Consider the following 19,879-nt stretch of genomic DNA (forward strand, 5'->3'; position numbering starts at 1 on the left):
GTGCTGAAGAAACGACGTCATATTATGGTAAAGTTGTAACACATTACAAGCCCTGGTTATTAGGTAGAAACATGAATAGTTTTAATAACCTCCACGGTTTACCTCTTATAAAGGGTTATAAATCAGCGAGGGTTTCTCCTGAACCGCTGAAAGATATTAATGTTTATTGATAACGGAATGTATTGGGAAAATGATTGTGAATTCTTCTCTGGCCACTTGAAATCACACTAAAGCTTTGTCTAAAATCACTCTGGTGATATTGTCTATGTTTTCATGAATGTTTGAGGAAGAAAGCATCCTTTAAACTGCTGTTCAATCATTGTTTATAAATATATAGCATTTTTTTATTTGTTTTTCATAGTACTGTGTGTTGAAATCTATGGCTGTACTCATGTATTCTGCTTTGCATCTATATAAATGCATTGATAATTGCTTTATTTCATTTCTTTATCTACACAACACATCAACATTCGAAGATCTTCGTTTTTCTGCCGTCTCGCACGATATCAATGATCTGGTATATCAGTGTGTCTCTGGGAAACAGGGTAACTGCAGTACTTTTAAAGTAATCAGGTCACCTAACTAGGTGAACTTAATATTCAACGTTAGCGAGTAGAAAATCTAGTCTTGATTTATAATTTCCTTCTGAAGACTGTGGTGAAACCTGTAAAGAAACACACCTTAAAAAAAACAGTTTAAGACCTTTTAGTGTACTTTATTCAAATTGAGGTTGTTATGCATTGAAATGTCGCCCTTGCGCACGTTAAAACAAAGAGCATCATGTACACGGTCCTCGTTCTGACAAAAGTAATGAATAAATCATTTGGTATGGAAATAGCTTCAGAGGATGCAGAATTTGTTTGTGGTTTTTAAATGACAGGATTATTATTTTGGGCAAACTATTCCTGTAATATTGCTCTCACTCTTTTATTTATTCACTGTATGTAAATGCATGGGATTTTTTACACAGAAAATACAGAACAACGGTACAATCTAGAGGATGTTTTACAGCACATTTGCAATAAAACCTCTGAACAGAACTGTGAGAGAACAATGTGAGGAATCTTTAGAGACCTTCCCTTTATATTAACTGAACTGAATAATGAAACTCTTGTCTTTACAACAAAATGTGTCTTCTATGAAGTTTGCATCATCAGTTCATGTATTATGTCCCCGACTGTCCTCTGGAAGCCAGTAAAGTGAGCAGATGAGGAGCAGAAGTGCTGTTTATGGTCAGATATTGAGGTTTATGGTCAGATATGTTGATTATGGTCAGATTCTGCGGTTTATGGTCAGATTCTGCGGTTTATGGTCAGATATTAATGTTTATGGTCAGATATTAATGTTTATGGTCAGATATTAATGTTTATGGTCAGATTCTGCGGTTTATGGTCAGATATTAATGTTTATGGTCAGATATGTTGATTATGGTCAGATTCTGCGGTTTATGGTCAGATATGTTGATTATGGTCAGATATGTTGTTTATGGTCAGATTCTGCGGTTTATGGTCAGATATTGATGTTTATGGTCAGATATGTTGATTATGGTCAGATTCTGCAGTTTATGGTCAGATATGTTGATTATGGTCAGATATGTTGATTATGGTCAGATTCTGATGTTTCCGGAGCGTGTTCATCATCTAGTGAGCGCCGACAGAAGCTCGTCCAGCTGTTTCTCCAGGCGCTCGTGTTCTCCGTTGTTCTGCAGGATCCAGTCGAACTCCACTCCCTCGTCCAGACCGCACTCGGACTCGGCGTCGTCCACACCTGAGCAGGTGTACAGCAGCGTCAGGTACTCTCAGTCATTAATCATTTATAAGACGTGTGTCCAATACTCAGTGTTCTGCTACTGCTGGTTTATGGTTACTCTTAGCTATGTTGCTCTAATTTTTCATTTTAATTGTTGTTATGCATGTTATATCATTTTAATCTGGTTGTTCTGTAAAGCACTTTGGTCAGCCGAACTTGAACTACCTGTGGTGAACCTCCAGCCCCGCTGTGATCTGGTCTCCTCTGACGCCTCCACACGCACACACACACACCGGTCGGGAAACTCCTGCCGGAACCACTCTACATCCGATCTCCTCCTGCAGTCGCTGACGATCTGAGGAAGAGTGTGTGTTACTGAGGTCACGTGACGACAGGAGAGCGTGTTACTGAGGTCACGTGACGACAGGAGAGCGCGTGTTACTGAGGTCACGTGACGACAGGAGAGTGTGTGTTACTGAGGTCACGTGACGACAGGAGAGTGTGTGTTACTGAGGTCACGTGACGATAGGAGAGCGTGTTACTAAGGTCACATGAGCTGAAGTAAATTCAGTGATGGTTCATTATTGTTAATCTACTGTAAAATGCATTATGATTATGATTATGATTATGTACCCAGACGGGTCGCGTGGCATGTTGGACGGCCAGCCGGCAGAAGAAGCCCGAGTCCTGCTGTCTCCTCATCTCTCCCCAGCGGATCATCTCCACCCGATGCCTCTCCTTATACTGACCACAGCCCAGCAGCTCCTCGTAGTCCAGATCATGATCCTGAACACACACACACACACACACCAGTCACAGAGTTTACACATTAAACTGAAATTAAAATTAGCACTGCACAAATCTGGATAAACTGTGAATCATGATTTTTTATTCACTTGTTTCATTACTGGATGAACTCTTTTGATAATATGAATTATAATTAGACAGAAATAATGATGACACTACTAATCATATTAGAGTGATTTGTGTAGGATCATGTGACACTGAAGACTGGAGTAATGATGATGAACATTTTTTTTTTTTTTTTTTTAGAAAACAGATGATTTATATTCTACTAATATTTCACTATTTTTAAGGTATTTCTGATCAAATTTTGTAGATTTGATTCTTCAATAGTTTTTCTGGACTACGGATTGACCCCTGTTTTCCTGCACGCTCTCTGATCGTTCACATGAATTATGGGAGAGATATAATACAGGAGTAACTTCAGATTCGGTCATTATTCTCCTCACCCTCGACTACTGAGATTGAGGAAACAAGAGGTCAGAGTTCATTTACAGCATCTTAGATTACAGCTTCAAAGAAGAACAAATTTAAGGCGGGGCTGGTTTCTGTGCACCGGTTGCTGATTGGATGATGGCATGTGGGCGTGGCTCTCAACAGTGTATGCAGATAAGCAAGTGCATAATGCCTGAAATATTGAATGTGATACAAAACAATTCACAAATGCAAACCTTTTTTAAGTTAAAACTATTTAGTCTAAAGGTTATGATCACACATGTCAGGCTACAGGGTTGAAGAGTAGTATACCTGTGCATACTGCTGTTTGAGTGGCGCAGACAGTCGGAGTATACAGCACATCTCTGCAGTCAGCCTGCGATCACAACAACAGAATCAGCATCATCAGCGTTCATGCAGCTCACCTGTGCGCGCGACACTAGAGCTCACCTGTGCTGAATCAAATCGGCCACATAATCCTTCCCTGACTTCCGCTTCCCACTGAATAACAGGATAATCCTCGGCTGTGAGTGTGTCATGACTGTGGTCGCATGTAATGCGTTCTTGGTTCTTCACACTCATAAACACATGTTCAGTATGAGGAACGACTGCGTCTCGACTTTACCGTAATGGACCAAGATGACGCAGCCACCGAACCGCATAAACACACTTCGATGCTGCCATTTTTGTTTTTCTCACTTAGTTATGTTTTTTTCATTCCTTTTATTGTGTTCTTTAAGACATCAGTGCAGTTTTTTTTCACTCAAGGAAGTAGTGAATAGCCAAGTGATGTAACGTCTGTGTTCGTGATGTTCGGTGTAATTACGGTAATCGCGCGAGTGTCACGCCATCAGCTCACGGAGTATGTGCTTAATATATTCACATCATTTTAACGCTACATATTTTTTTACTTCTATAGCACCAGAGACTCTCTAAAGCAATACAATTAAACTAAACTAATAACGTATTTTTTCACTACTTTTTTTCTAGCATCACTGACCCGGAAGTGAAACCAAACAAGCGGTCTCTGGATGTTGTTTATTTTCATTCACCGAACAAAGGTGCCAAAATATTTACATACATGTGTGCTAACACTCGGACTAACTGGGTCTAATACCATTTTCTTCTAATATATTTATTTATTATTGAATATTAGATTTAATTAACTTTATCGTTTTTCCTCATTTTGAAAGACGAACAACTCATTTGATACATGTTTTATCTTGTGCTTTAAATGCCAAATGTCTGATTTTACAGGCATAATAACGTAAAGATCTTGTCGAGGGCGTTATTTGAGTTCCCCGTGACCCGGAAGTGTTGGATCTGCCGCAGTGTTTTGGCCGCTTCTCCTCGGGTGTTTGTTTACCTGTGAGGTTCTGCGGTTCTGGACTGGATGTGATGAACGGGAGCGCGAACACGCCTCTGGATAAAGAGGAGCACGTGCTGAAGCTCGGAGACAGTTTCGAGAAGAGACCCAAATCATCCTTCCACACCATCAGATGTGAGTAACACAAGAACACTTCTAATCTCAAGATCAGCCTTTAGCAGCGGAATAATAAACATCCAGCGCATGGATGTGATGTGACGTCATTGACAGTGGGAAAATCAGGCTGGTTTAATTTTGGCGCGATATTAACAGACAACTGAAGAAGCTAACCTAACTGCGGTCTTTTAATATTTTGGCCCTGATTAATTCCCATTTTTGAAAATAAATAAATAAATAAATAAATATTGTAACACCTTGTTTAACATTAAAAGTCGCATGAAAGTGCATTTGCGAACAAGAACAGATGCAGGGCGGGGGCTTGATTGTGTCCGTGTGCAGTTGATTGGCTGGTGGGATGGTTGTGGTTTGCTATTGGCTGATCTCATGTGAGTGACAGGTTAAAACCCCGCCCTCGTCATCAGAGAAGAGAAGAGATGCTGCAAGAGGAACTGATTCTGATTCAACATTATTAACACAATAATGACGATGTGTGTGGATTAATCTTTTAGAATAAACACTCCAATATTCTGCTAAGAACTGATAAGAATGTAAAGGTGTACCTCGAAATGCAATGCAAGTCGCTTTGGATAAAAGCGTCTTCCAAATGCATAAATGGAGATGTAAAAAGCAAACGTTATGCGATTGAACTCGTTGAACTCCGAGATTTGAGAAGCAGTCGTCAGATTTACAGAAAAGCCTGTTTGAATAACTATGACATTTTAAGCTGCACGGGTGAAACTAACAGAGAACTGTTTAATGCTTTTCAAATCATTATACACAATAATATGCCATTTCTCCACACACAAAAAAAACGTTTATCGTTTATTAATGATTTTGTAATAATATCGCAGCTGTAATGAGCTCTTATTTTTTAATTTAACATATTATTTACTTTAGTGGAAAAGTAATAAATATGATGAATGTGTCCATAAATGTTCATAAAACACAGTTAATAACTTTTCATTTAATTTTTCATGGATTGTAATTAGGGTTGGGTAACGTTTGAATTTTAACGATTACGGTTTTGATTCCAATAAGACAAAGAGAAACATTCCAACAAACAGAAACTGTATTAAAATGTAGAATAACACACGTGGACCGAACGCTTTGTTTTAAGAATGCTTTGGAATATATACCCAAGTTTGGTCTTGTTTTAAAGAAAACACTCAGCAGAATATTGCTGAAGTGAAAACACTTTAAAAAATGAAAGTATGAAAAAGTTATGGAAGTTTAAATTTACAGTAAATTAAATATACTGTACTATATTTTTTATTTTATATAAAATATATATTTTATAAAATATTTTTTACTCTAAAATTTCTATAAAATCAAAGCCATACATCTTATCAAGTTATGTTCCAAATTTGAAGTTGATATCACAAAAATTGAAGTTCCCATGAGATTTTGTTTAGGCGTAGTACCAAAAATAGCCACCGGGTGCCATTGAATTCCATTGAATTTAGTTGTATACATTCTGCCTAAACAAATTAATACATTTCTGTCCAAATATCAATTCTGTCACAAAATTTGGAACCTTGAGACTCTGACCTTTCTGACAATATCAGTTTTGTCAAGATTAGAAAAGGTTTTGATCATAAATTATTAAATATAATGATGCCCAAAAGGGGAGGAGCCTGATAAAATAAGTACCGTTTCTATGGTAACGCAACTTTCAATTATAAAACAGTTTTCACACGATGAATTCTGAGTTTATAAGCTTTCAAATGATACCTAATTTATGATAACTACTAAAATATGTGATATAATAAAAAAAAGGCGATAAAAAATAATATTATATTTTAGAGGATAATAAATATAAATATTATCATTTTTAGAGGATAATATTGTACTATAATTTTTTATTTTTTATTGAAAAATACTAGATTATATGTTTATTATGAACTTTTAGCATAAAAACAGAAGTTTCAATGATTAAAAGTGGGTTCATCAACTTTTTGTGACAAAGGTCAAAACTCCTGTTATGATGCAGATTTTTTGAGGTGCACTCTTGTCATAAATTCATCAATTACTCTTCCTACATAATTTTTAACACAAAACAGGGGTAGAATATCTATTTAGAAGTCTTAGACCTTTCCAACAATATATAATTTGTCATAATTAGATTAGGATTTAATAGAAATATAGTGAAGTAAAGTTAGGCGTCCCGGTACCGGGACGGTGACAGTTAAGGGGTTAAATTACAACCATTTAAGTTTGAATAGTGCATTTTAACCCCCATTCTCAAAAAGGGGGGTGACAGCTAAGGGGTTTAAGTCATATTGACTTGATTCCAGAATTGGTACAGGAGTTCGATTCCCAGCGTTATTGTCCCGCGTTCTGTTTCGAGCCTGTTCGCTCTGTCCTCCTCAGATGACTTCAAGCCGGCGTCGATCGACACGTCGTGTGAAGGAGAGCTGCAGGTGGGCAAGGGCGAGGAGGTGACCATCACACTCCCACACATCCCGGTAAGAGTGTGTCTATGTCCTGTGTGTGTGTGTTTGTGTGTGTGTGTCTGTGTGCGCTCACTCACTCTCGTCCGCAGGGGTCCACGCCGCCCATGACCGTCTTCAAGGGCAACAAGAGGCCGTATCAGAAGGACTGCGTGCTCATCATCAACCACGACACGGGCGAGTTCATGCTGGAGAAGCTCAGCAGCAGCATACAGGTCAAGAAGACCAGGTGGGTCGTTCATCGTTCATGTGTGGAGGATATTAAAGACACGCACTGTGAAACACAACACATGCGGCACTCTCTCTGAATGACTGAAGCAGGTTTATTAGGCTGCTGTCACTTTAAGAGCAGCACGGAGCCATAATGATGATACACACGCGCTCTGTCTCAGTGTTTACATTCACTATAACCGACTATTTTGGTTAAAGGGGTCGTCGGATGCCCATTTTCCACAAGTTGATATGATTCTTTAGGGTGTTCGTGTAAATTTTGTAACATACTTTGGTTAAGATTCCTCAATGGTTGTGTAAAACAACACGCATTTACCTCCTCAAAAACAGCTGTGTTCACAGCGACCCGTGTAGATGATGATTGTGTGTGTTGGTCAGGGCCGAGGGCAGCAGATGAGGTGCTGATGATGATGATTGTGTGTGTGTGTGTGTTGGTCAGGGCCGAGGGCAGTAGTAAGGTCCAGGCTCGTCTGGATCAGCAGTTGGTGAGAGCGACTCCACTGACGGCTCAGTTTCGCACCCCACTCCGGCCAGCGGGGGGCGCTAGGAGCTCGCCAGGCAAAGACAACCCTTCACCAGAGCCACAGCTGGACGACATCAAGCGAGGTCAGACACAGACACACTCACACACACACACACACACAGGGGTTGCTTGTGTTTTTAGAATTGAGCATTTTATAATACGTAATGGAAAACACTCTCAAGCTATCGGTTGGTCAGCGGTAACTGCACAAACCTATGGCAGAGCGGCGTAACTGCAAACCAATCGGTGCACAGCCCGGCAGAATGGGCGGGGCATCCGCTTTAAAAAAGAATCTCAATTCACCATAGATTCAGGTTTATTGACTGAAGCGACAACTTCAGTCGCTCTAGAACAACTCTTCTCGAAGGCTTCACCTTCTTCGCCCAGAAATCAGAGCCGTTGGTCACTTCAGTCCATAAACCTGAATCTATGGCGAAACGAGCATCTTTTATATGCAGATGCCCCGCCCATTTTGGCGGGCTCTCAGCTCGGCGGGCTGTGCACAGATTGGTTCGCAGTTCTGCCACTCTGCCATAGGTTCGTGCAGTTACCACCCACTCTCTGCACTGTTATGGCTGTGCAGTAGCACTGTGTCTATTATACAAAAAGGCTTAAGTATTCGGAGAAAAATGAGTTTTCCCCATAGCGTATAGACGAATCCGGCGAAACTACCGGAAGTAAGCGGGCGCCATTACTGAGCTGTTGCTGGGTAGCGTTGCGCCATTGCCTTCTATTGTTTTAGTTGCAACTTGCGTCCACTGGAATAAACAGCTCGCGATTTACGACTGTCACTAACGTTACAACGTTACCCCTTGTATAATGTCGAGTGGGTAAACAGTTTCCGTTATAAATAGTTTTAATGGTGGCAGTAAAATTTCAATTTTGAAGAGAAAACACTGTGAATACCCCGGGTCGACTGCCCCTGTCTGGAGCCGTACGGTTTACACAGATTTCCTGGGCGAGTACAAGACGCGGACATTCGCTTATAATAACAATTATTTAATGACATAAGTAAAAAAATATAATAAATGTGTGATATAGTGATCAGCAAAATCTCCTCTCTTGTTATTTTTTCTATTCAATTTATATGCTATGGTCATTAAATGGCTTTCCTGAGCTGAATGTAACGTTATGTGACATAATTGTTCTCCTGCTGTTATATTGACTTCTTTCCATGGTTTAAAAACAGTAGTTGGTCGATATTATGTATACTTTCTAGCTGTAACGTTACCTTACCCATGCCCGTTGCAATGTAAAAATGAGATAAATAATGGACACAAATGAAAAACATGAAATTGTTTATTTGATGTCATTTATTTATTTATTTATTGTTGCCAAATGGACAGATCTTTTTATAGTTTCCTCAGTAGCAAACGTTAGCCTAGCTTGCTTGCCTAGCTATTTTCATAAATAATCTGTAAGATCGTTTGTACCTTCATCTGTGACTGGAGGCCAATGTCTAACATCATCAACCCAACAAGTCTGCCTGGCTGTAGCTGTCATCAAGGGTGCGTTATCACCTTATCTCCGAGGTTTGTTTACATACTGGTGCATATGTCTATGCCGGTGTAACAGCTCAGTAATGGCGTCGCCACAAGATGGCAGCCTACACAAGAACGCTCGTCGGATTCGTCTATAGCTACGCAATACTTGTTCCCTTATCTCAGGGAACCGTGGTTACGTTATTAACTGGGTTGTATCTCCTGGGAACGAACACGTCACAGTATTCCTCATTTAAATAATTCATATGCAGAATAAAGGGGCGGAGCCTGATTAAGTTAGTAGTGTGTAAAACTGGCAGCTATGGAAAGGGGCGGGACATTTCCCAAACACACTCAAAGTGCTCGACCTATCACAACACACTGCTCCGGCCGACCAATCAGAGCACAGTGTGCTTTTCAGGAGGAGGGGCTTCATAGAGACAGGAAGTAAACAGAGCGTTCCTGACAGACTGGGAAGAGAGGAGCTGCAACAATGGAGCATATGAGGAGAATAATCAACATTCAGCTGCTGTAGTAGAGCCTGAAACAACATTTTAAGATTGCAACATGTGTGTGTGTGTGTGTCTCAGAGCTGCGGGCCGAGGTGGACGTGATCGAGCAGATGAGCAGCAGCTCTTCTTCCTCAGACTCGGGTAGCGGCGCTGAAGACCACAGCTCCGGGAGCGACTCCGAACCCGACACCCGTCTCTCTCCCGGCGGGAACCACACAGACAACGGACTCAGCCAATCACAGGGCAGCAGCCAGCTGATGAACACTCTCAGCCAATCACAGGGCAGCAGCCAGCTGATGAACACGCTCAGTAAGACTCGCACACACTCACGCATGTCATGTGCTGCGTCCCAGTTCGCCTGCTTGTACTACGCCTTAGAGTTATGTACTCTTTTATGTGAAGAAAAAGAACATACTTTTGAGTGTGTAGCAGAAGAGTAGGCAAGTTTTGGGACTTTACTTAGTCAACTTTAAAGACAGCCCTGCGGCCTAGTATAAATGTTACAAATTATTATAGTTTCATGAATCCTGTCACCATAAGCTGGCCTGTCAATCATCTCGTCACGTCAAATCCTCCACATCCAATTTAATTGAACTTCCTACCGTTTCTGAGAGAGATGTTGAAGCAAGTCGATCTGCCAATTGTGGGTCTTTAATGCGGAGGCTCTCCTCGTGTGTTTGCAGTTTCAACATCATGATGTATTTAAATGTTAAACGTATCTTTACAAAAGTTCACAATGCTGCTGCAGATGCCAGCACTGAATAAATACATTTTCCTCAGGTTAGATCCTGATAATGAATCACTCAAACCCCTTTATCTAAACCTCTCTACATAAGCGCCGGACTCGCATGTCCGCCATGTCTGTAGTTTAACACTTTTCAATAGTATTTGTAGTTCTAATTGAATCCCCTCGTCCATTGCGCGATGGGTTGTGGGCAATATTAGCCCTTAGCGTGTTCTGCACGTCGGATTCTAGCCGGGAAAAGTAGGACATCCGGGTATATTTGGATACTCATTTCAATACTACGATTTAGGACGCACTAATTCAATTTTCGAATACTATATACTAGGACGGGTTGTTTGTGAACTGGGACGCAGCGATTCTCTCCTCGTGACCCGCAGAGGATAAAGTGTGTGTTGTTGTCCTCAGGAAACGATCTTCAGCTGAGTGAATCTGGCAGCGACAGCGACTGATGCGGAGATCAGCTCTTCTGCTCATCTGAACATCTGGATGCTAGAGAATGTTTTAAAGAATGTTAAATAACTATTAGATTTTATTTTTATTGCAGAGGGCCATTTTGAACCGATATGGTTGTGTAAGGATGTAATATTGTACCTTTGGTTGTTCAGTGTTTTTATGAAGTTTATTGTTCAGTGTTACACACACACACACACACACACACCATCTGTGAGGTTCAGTCCTGTTTCCTACAGTGTGGAATCAGTGCAGACTCAAATCATTTCGGCTCATCTTAGTTGTTTTTTGTTTGTGTTTCTATGACTTAAGACTCGCAATCCTTCATGTTGCATAAATATTTCAAATTGTTGTCGATACCCAAATCTGTGTATGTGATCATCTCTAGATGTATAAACTGCTTGTTTGACCAAACGCAAATGGTTGTAATGCGATAAATGTTGTATATAGTGTGTATGTCAGATAAAGACAAAAACAAGAGCAGTGTCAGTGAGTCTGAGTGATTATTATTAAATAATAAATTGAATATAGCGCTTTTCTCTGACTCAAAGTCGCTTTAAGGGACAGGTGAATAAGCAAGACAAAAAAAAAATATCAGGTACATATAGAGATGGGTCTCTTCACCCCCACGCCCCTCCCATCTCTATATGTACCTGATATTTTTTTTTTGTCTTGCTTATTCACCTGTCCCTTAAAGCGACTTTGAGTCAGAGAAAAGCGCTATATTCAATTTATTATTTTTTATCAATTTCTAATAAACCCGTATGAAATATTTTCAACATTTTATTGATTATTATTTAATAAATGTTTTACGTACTGTTTCTACAAATTAAACAACACATAGGATTATGAATGACTGACATTGTTATGCTGAAGAATACATATATTACTGTTTGTATATAAATACATAAGCGGGATAAATAAACAATTGACCCGGGAAAACGGGACTTTTTTATTATTATTTTATAGAGAACATTATATAAACAAAGAAGGAAACATTCACAATGTATTAAAAACAAACGAAAAGAAAGAAGTAAAAAGAACAAGACAGAATCAAAATAAATCACGAGACTTTTATTTTGATACGCGCCCGTGACTTCTCGTGACGCAGTTCCGGCTGCAGCGTCGCTCTCGGCACCATGACAACAGCGCGTCTCGAGTAAGGAGATGAGTTGAGCTGTTGTGTTTTACCTCACATTACTGAAGGAAACTCACTGCGTTCATCACAGGTACAACATGACTTTATTCACCCTGCGCTACTGAGAGCAGCGTCACACAGTTTATACAGCGGGAAGGGCAGTTTGAGCGGGAACGAACACACACATTCAGTAGAATCTCGAACTCAAATAGAGAAGCGACTCGGTTTATACTGTATATCATCTAGTAGATGTGATTATTATGATTGTGTTATTAAACCTTCGCTGCTTTTGCAGTCCCTCTTACAGACATATGTATAGTCTGAGTAATTCTGCACATATGGGCTCCATCAGAGATAATAGCCAGCATGTATAATTGTATGGTTAATGCACAGAAGCCTCTTGTGTTGGTCTGGATTAGCTGTGCTAGTTAAGCAGTCAGCAGTTAGTTAGCAAAGCTGCTTGGATGGCAGCCAATCAGACACGACGCTGGGGTCACGTGACCCTTCAGTCAGCATCAGCTTCATCATATCTTGCCCTGTTCAGTGTAAGTCAGTCAGACAGGCATAAATGTGTTCCCATCTACAGCTTTATATGATCAGATAGATTTATCAGACTCCCCTGTAAGTCAGTATTTCCCCATATGCTCCATTGTTGCGGCTCCTCTCTTCCCAGTCTGTCAGGAACGCTCTGTTTACTTCCTGTCTCTATGAAGCCCCTCCTCCTGAAAGCGCACTGTGCTCTGATTGGTCAGCTGGAGCAGCATTGGTTGATTGGTCGAGCGCTTCGAGTGTGTTTGGGAAATGCCCTGTCCCTTTCCATAATCAAAAATATCCATTATTGATGCATTTATTTTCACAAACAAAAAAAAAAGCCAAACATGGAAAGTCCTTGAAATGCGTTCGGCCATTACTCCAGACAGCGCTCCAGTACGGCTGCAATCCCTCTGGAATTTGTGTAATATCGTCCTTAGATTCTGATTTAGACAATTTTCTCATTTCTGAGACGGTAAAATAACTCGTTCTGCGTCCTGTCTTGAATCCGTCTTGCTAAAACAGCATTACTGTATGAACATATGAGGAGGAGTGGCTTTAAACTTCAAGCACAAGGACAGCTGCGAGTGAATGCAGTGCAGGAACACTTGAGGTCATTTCTGCAATAATACAGTACGAACACAGGAATGAGCTGAGAAGAAGAACAATACAAACTGAAAGCATGTTAAATAGTCTCTTTCAGTGGACATGGCCTTGTCTCGCCTCAATTATAAACATGCAGAATACTGTACACGTGTGTGTGTGATCCTCAGGAGAGAGTCGAGGAATGGGCTCCGATGCGACATACAGAACCATTAATGTGTGTGTTCTGCATGGAGATGTGATGACGTGATTGGTGCTCTCTGTTACAGGATGTCTCTGTTCAAGGCCCGTGATTGGTGGGCGTCGGCGCTGGGCGAGGGAGAGGAGTTCGATCAGGGCTGTCTGTGTGTCGGGGATGTGGATAACAGTGGAAGTGGATACGGTGAGTTACACCACCCGTTACCAGACGTAACACCACACCTTCCTTACTGGAGGGAAAATACACACACTACTGGTCACATTTACTGTTACAAGTAAAAGCTTTGAACACCGATATTTACTAAAGTAAAAGTACAGAAATACTCAGTTTTAAAAGTACTTAAGTATCAAAAGTGAAAAGTAAATACAGTATCTTAATACGGCCTCTGGAGCCGCCTAGTGCTAATACAGCTTGCGGTCAGTGGCACCTGTGCAACTCAGAGCTCTTAGAGTGTTATAAACCCAAATTAAACACCTGAACGGCCGCATCTCGTCTGTAATGACTCTTGAATTGTATATGAGAATGAGGCTGTGAGGAGAAGACGTACAGTCACTGTATAAAGGTTTCCAAAGCTGTTATATGGAGTCTCATCCCTGACTGAAGAGCTGTGGTCATGTGACGCTGAGTCCGCTCTGTTCCCCGTGTCCTCCAGATAAGATAGTGGTGGGCAGCTTCATGGGCATGCTGCGCATCTTCTCCCCGCGCGCGGCTGGAGCGCCGGAGCTGAGCGAGGCCGACGTGCAGCTGCTGGAGGTCCGACTGCCCGAGCCCGTCCTGCAGGTGGAGCTGGGCAAGTTCGTCTCGTGAGTGTCACATCATCACACCCGCTGGTTAACCGTCCGACACAGCCGGGTGGAGGCCACTGACCCGTATCACGACACACACCACCTGCTGAATTCAGTTAAAGTTCATCCCATTTTTGTAAAGTGTTTGAGGATAATTCTCTGAGGATTAATGGCGTCGCAGCGTCTCTAATGTTGGTTTGGTGTTTCTGAAACGCCCGAGTCGGAGTGTGTGATCAGAGTGAGTGGATGTAATTCCCTCCAGAAGCGTCTCACACACACTAGTGTGTTCCCGAACGCCAGAGACTCGACACACACTCGTTTATGGTGACGCCCGACACACACTCGTTTATGATGACGCTTGACACACACTCGTTTATGGTGACGCCCGACACACACTAGTTTACGGTGACGCCCGACACACACTCGTTTACGGTGACGCCCGAAACACACTCGTTTACGATGACGCCCGACACACACTCGTTTATGGTGACGCCCGACACACACTCGTTTATGGTGACGCTCGATACGCACTCGTTTATGGTGACGCTTGACACACACTCGTTTACGGTGACGCCCGACACGCACTCGTTTATGGTGACGCCCGGCACACACTAGTTTACGGTGACGCCCGACACACACTCGTTTACGGTGACGCCCGAAACACACTCGTTTACGATGACGCCCGACATGCACTCGTTTACGGTGACGCCCGACACACACTCGTTTATGGTGACACTCGACACACACTCGTTTATGGTGACACTCGACACGCACTCGTTTATGGTGACGCCCGACACACACTCGTTTACGGTGACGCCCGACACACACTAGTTTATGGTGACGCTCGACACACACTCGTTTATGGTGACGCCCGACACACACTCGTTTACGGTGACGCCCGAAACACACTCGTTTACGATGACGCCCGACATGCACTCGTTTACGGTGACGCCCGACACACACTCGTTTATGGTGACGCTCGACACGCACTCGTTTATGGTGACGCCCGACACACACTCGTTTATGGTGACGCCCGACACACACTCGTTTATGGTGACGCTCGACACACACTCGTTTATGGTGACGCTCGACACACACTCGTTTACGGTGACGCCCGACACACACTAGTTTATGGTGACGCTCGACACACACTCGTTTATGGTGACGCCCGACACACACTCGTTTACGGTGACGCCCGAAACACACTCGTTTACGATGACGCCCGACATGCACTCGTTTACGGTGACGCCCGACACACACTCGTTTATGGTGACGCTCGACACGCACTCGTTTATGGTGACGCCCGACACACACTCGTTTATGGTGACGCCCGACACACACTCGTTTATGGTGACGCTCGACACACACTCGTTTACGGTGACGCCCGACACGCACTCGTTTATGATGACGCCCGACACGCACTCGTTTATGGTGACGCCCGACACACACTCGTTTACGGTGACGCCCGAAACACACTCGTTTACGATGACGCCCGACATGCACTCGTTTACGGTGACGCCCGACACACACTCGTTTATGGTGACGCTCGACACGCACTCGTTTATGGTGACGCCCGACACACACTCGTTTATGGTGACGCCCGACACACACTCGTTTATGGTGACGCTCGACACACACTCGTTTACGGTGACGCCCGACACGCACTCGTTTATGATGACGCCCGACACGCACTCGTTTATGGTGACGCCCGACACACACTCGTTTACGGTGACGCCCGACACACACTCGTTTACGGTGACGTCCGACACACACTCGTTTATGATGACGCCCGACACACACTCGTTTACGGTGACGCCCGACACACACTGGTTTATGATGGAGGGACAAGAGAAAGATTGCAGAAACGTAGAGTTATTTCTGATATTTCCAGCAGTTTCCGACTGTAATCTGAGTTCTCCTGTTTGCGTGTGTTTCCATGTTGCAGTTGTTCGGAGTTGCTGCATCTGGCAGTGCTTCACCCCAGAAAGCTGTCGGTGTACGCTGTGTCAGGTCGGTTCTCCACACACACACATGTTCAGCTTACTCTAGGACACTCTTTACACATGATATCTCCTGCATATCTCTTCAACAGGACTTAAGTCTTGAAGTCTGCTATACTGTTGACTAGGGGTGTAACAATATATCGCAATACAAAATGCAACAATATGTAGTTTTAACAATATCAAGTTTTCAGAGTTTTAGTGTCAGTACTACATTAAACTACTAAATATATAATGTTGATTATAATGTATAATAATGAATATCTGTGGGACTGATAATGGCAGATGTCTAATGTTACCAGTATAAAGTGGCCTTTATTATATTAAATATATCCAGTCAGTGACAGAGATCATCATATTCATCTACAATAATTCTGTGTTCATCTTCAGAATAATGAATATTGTTATTCTGGAGTCTCTATTGTCCTGCGTTGGGTTTCAGAACCAAGTCCATCCTATTCATTTACACACACACACTGAACACCACATTTAGCATTTAATCAACAGGACATTTTTGGTTGACCTTTAATCATGTATCTTGGAGTATCACAGTAATATCGTATCGTGAGTTCAGTGTCGTGACGTGAGGGAATGGTTGCAGCCCTCCTGTGATCTGATCTTCAGATGTGTGTGTGTGTGTGTGTGTTTGCTCAGGCACTGCTGGGAATGTTGAACACGGGGACCAGTATCAGCTGCGACTGGTTTATGAACACAACCTGCAGAGGACAGCTTGCAACATGACGTACGGCCCGTTCGGGGGGGTGACAGGTCAGTGATGTCATCTTTAGGGAACCTTCATTTATAATGTTACCGTTATCGGTCGGATAAGAAGATTTAGCCGATGCTTTAAAGCTGATAAATAATGTATTATTTCCTCCGCTGAGACTCTTCAGACGCACACTGTTAGATGATGGTTATGAACTCTTGAAATATGATTGAAAATCACCTAAAAATGGAAAATAAAGTTCAGTGCCTGTCATATCAGCGACATAACACTATCATGAGAACATCAAAATTGTTTGTTTGGGACGTGGCTTTTAAAGGCGAGACTTTTGTTTTTGCAATCAGGCTCTCAATGATAGATTTATCAGCCAATATATCGATTTAAATATAAAGAATAATCAGTATCGGTCAAGTTTTCATATCAGTGCATCAATATCAGCCTCTCATTCAGAAACATTCACTGGCGTAGAGAGTTGAGTTCAGCTGTTTAATTGTATGAACTGTTCTCTTGTGAGATATAATTGGTCTCTCAAACTTTACAAAATTAGAAAATATTCAGCTTTTTCAGATTTGAACTTTCATCCTTTCAATTCTGCCTTAAACGAGTCGTCAGTAATTACAGTCTCACTTCCTGTTGCACATTTGCATAATGCCAGCCTGTGATCGTCATTGGCTGAACAGCGTCTCTTAGCCCCGCCCTCGAACACTGTAGTTTATCTGAGACGGGAAGAGTTCTGTTTTCTGCTGACAAAGCAAACCCACGCCATCTTTACTGTTCGTATCGCTGTGATCGAGAGCTGAGACTCGGATATGATAATGAGCACTTGCTTTCTGACCAATCAGAGCAGAGCAACTCTCAGAGAGGCGGGGCTTAGAGAGGCTGAATCTTTCATCGAGGCGTTTCAGACACTGATGGAAAAGAGCCGGGCCCGGTTCCTCAAAACGTTCTTATAGTAGTTCTTAACCGATTCCTTAACCGTATGGCACGATTCACTACGCTAAGTCTGGACGCTGATTTTATATAATGGCGTAATGGAGATGAGCAATCGATGCTAGCTAACTCAGCGTCTCCACTGCGCCGCGCGTCTGTAACTCCGAGTGTGTTATGAAGCTTTCTGGGCCAGATTGTTAGATGTTCATTATTAGTCCATGTCAGCTCAGGTCCATTAAATAATATTAACAGATACAACTTTTGATTTTAATAATGTATTATTAAATGCTGAAATTAACTCTAAGATTAATAAATGCCGTTCATTTTAACAAATGTGATTAACAATGAACTTCTTGTAACGTGTTCCCCACTGTTAGTCTCGATGAACATCGCTCTGAGATCTCTCCTGTGTGTGTGAAGAAAGCTGATTAAAGTCAACCTTCTATAAATATAACAGTGGCACAGGCGTGTCTAATGGGATTCTGGACTTACCTGTGTCGTGCAGTTCCCCTCTCAGCCGCCAGAGGGCAGCACAGGCTCTCTGCTGACATCATCAGCACACACACACGAGAGTGAACTGATGTGATGATGCCTAATACAGCATCTGTAGATTTTCAGCTTTTTTCACTCAAAATAGATCCATCGATACTTCTGTTTGCTGCTTAAAAATAACTCCTGAAGTGACCGTCTTTATGTATACCATAAAATAGATAAATAGATATTTGGTAATAACTTTTAAACAGAATTGATGTAATTGAGCGAGAGGTTGGACTTCTAACACAGCCAAGAGTGAGAGATATCACAGAAGAAGCCGATACACACACACGGATGTTTACGTCAGCTCTGCTGTTGTTTATAATCAGAAACTTTATCATCATAAACTGTAAAAGGTTTATGATCATAAACTGTATAGTTCTGACTGGATGAGCTGACTCAAGGCCACTGCGAAATGCAGACGAACTCACATCAAATGACCTAAAGATATTTCTTAGTATTAAGTCACTTTTGGTGATGTTGTGAATATTATTATTTATGTATTTATACATTTTTATATGTAAATAAAAATGTTATCATATTTATAAATGTAACCATTTAACGTTGATGTGTGTAATAATAATATTGTTATTGTGGGAAATCAGGGCTAATATACGTATATATGTTACTGTGTGTGTGTGCAGGGCATCACTTCATCTGTATCCAGTCCATGGATGGGATGCTGATGTTTTTTGAGCAGGAGAGTTACGGCTTCGGCCGGTTCCTGCCTGGCTTCCTGTTGCCCGGCCCACTGAGCTACTGTACCCGCACCGACTCCTTCATCACGGTGTCCTCCTCACGACAGGTGGAGTGCTACAGGTCAGACACACACACATTTAAATTCTTCATTTGAATTAAAAGATAAGGAAATATCATGGCATAATCCAGATTTGACAAACGGTGTACAACAGCAGCCGGTGTCTCCGTCCATTATGCACATTTGTCAGCCACCTGAGACTGAAGCACTGACAGCGGGATCTCAAACACACACACACACACACACAATCTTCTTCCAGTTCCTCTGTCTATAAACCTCTGACCAAATCATATCGCAGCATTCATGTGTTGTGCTGACCCGGAGACGGCCGTCATGACACCGCTGCACTAACAGTCCTTACAACCTCACCGGATCATTATTGCTGAGAGAGAGATGATAGTTCAAACTATCACAGAGGACCAAAGTTTAACACTAGAACGGCCACAACGGTCATTTTGACCGTTTTGAATTTTATATCTACAATAACTTTGTTGAAAAAAATAATAAAATCCTGCTGGTACCTGACTTTTCCTAAAATTGTCTGTATTTTCATTTAAAATGCTTTTCATATAAATTAAGTTACGTAAACGTAAGGCAAAACAAAAAAAAATGAACATATTTACCTATTTCGGCCATAGGCGGTCATATTGACCGCACTGAATTTTGCGGTATTTTTTTGTTATATCCCGCGGTTGATCGTGTTCTCTCTCAACTGTCAACAGAATGGTCCGTCCGTCACCTCTGTAGCAGTGTTTGCTATATAATAATTTCTACATTAGTTGTTGATCAGAAATAAGCAAATAAAACCGGAC

The 19,879-nt window shown here is 42.0% G+C and overlaps 3 protein-coding genes and 1 long non-coding RNA gene across 6 annotated transcripts in view; 3 read left to right on the forward strand and 1 right to left on the reverse strand.

Moving 5' to 3' along the window:
• Nucleotides 1-882: 882 nt before the first annotated feature.
• Nucleotides 883-3,610, reverse strand: pmvk (phosphomevalonate kinase). The gene is made up of 5 exons (XM_039667303.2): nucleotides 3,439-3,610; nucleotides 3,301-3,364; nucleotides 2,383-2,535; nucleotides 1,975-2,104; nucleotides 883-1,767 (listed from the first exon to the last, which is right to left on the reverse strand). Exons 1-5 carry the CDS (start codon nucleotides 3,525-3,527, stop codon nucleotides 1,637-1,639), a joined length of 567 nt encoding a protein of 188 aa, XP_039523237.2. The 5' UTR covers nucleotides 3,528-3,610; the 3' UTR covers nucleotides 883-1,636.
• Nucleotides 3,611-3,833: 223 nt separating this feature from the next.
• Nucleotides 3,834-11,349, forward strand: eaf1 (ELL associated factor 1). Of its 2 annotated transcripts, XM_089118213.1 has the most exons (8): nucleotides 3,834-3,850; nucleotides 3,979-4,049; nucleotides 4,246-4,489; nucleotides 6,845-6,939; nucleotides 7,017-7,153; nucleotides 7,595-7,761; nucleotides 9,750-9,980; nucleotides 10,822-11,349. In XM_089118213.1, the coding sequence occupies exons 3-8, from the start codon at nucleotides 4,387-4,389 to the stop codon at nucleotides 10,863-10,865; spliced, it is 777 nt and encodes a 258-aa protein (XP_088974339.1). In that variant the 5' UTR covers nucleotides 3,834-3,850; nucleotides 3,979-4,049; nucleotides 4,246-4,386; the 3' UTR covers nucleotides 10,866-11,349. The 2 variants fall into 2 exon arrangements, with proteins under 2 accessions (XP_088974339.1, XP_039523234.2); XM_039667300.2 differs by lacking the exon at nucleotides 3,834-3,850 and having other exon boundaries at nucleotides 3,963-4,049.
• On the forward strand, nucleotides 7,764-9,691 carry LOC148976900 (uncharacterized). Its single transcript, XR_016145892.1, has 2 exons — nucleotides 7,764-7,866; nucleotides 8,216-9,691. It is a non-coding gene; the product is annotated as an uncharacterized LOC148976900 (long non-coding RNA).
• A 624-nt stretch (nucleotides 11,350-11,973) lies between the features above and the next one.
• The window catches only part of bbs9 (Bardet-Biedl syndrome 9), a 79,765-nt gene continuing 71,859 nt past the window's right edge, over nucleotides 11,974-19,879 (forward strand). For both annotated transcript variants that reach the window (XM_089118214.1, XM_089118215.1), the window contains exons 1-6: nucleotides 11,974-12,095; nucleotides 13,408-13,520; nucleotides 13,990-14,140; nucleotides 16,068-16,132; nucleotides 16,777-16,890; nucleotides 18,955-19,129. In XM_089118214.1, coding sequence (XP_088974340.1) covers nucleotides 13,409-13,520; nucleotides 13,990-14,140; nucleotides 16,068-16,132; nucleotides 16,777-16,890; nucleotides 18,955-19,129 — 617 coding nt within the window. In that variant the 5' untranslated portion in view covers nucleotides 11,974-12,095; nucleotide 13,408. The remainder of the gene's footprint in view (nucleotides 12,096-13,407; nucleotides 13,521-13,989; nucleotides 14,141-16,067; nucleotides 16,133-16,776; nucleotides 16,891-18,954; nucleotides 19,130-19,879) is intronic.

This window comes from Pimephales promelas, chromosome 12 (genome assembly GCF_988280905.1).
Source record: "Pimephales promelas chromosome 12, fPimPro1.hap1.1, whole genome shotgun sequence".
Lineage (NCBI taxonomy): Eukaryota > Metazoa > Chordata > Actinopteri > Cypriniformes > Leuciscidae > Pimephales > Pimephales promelas.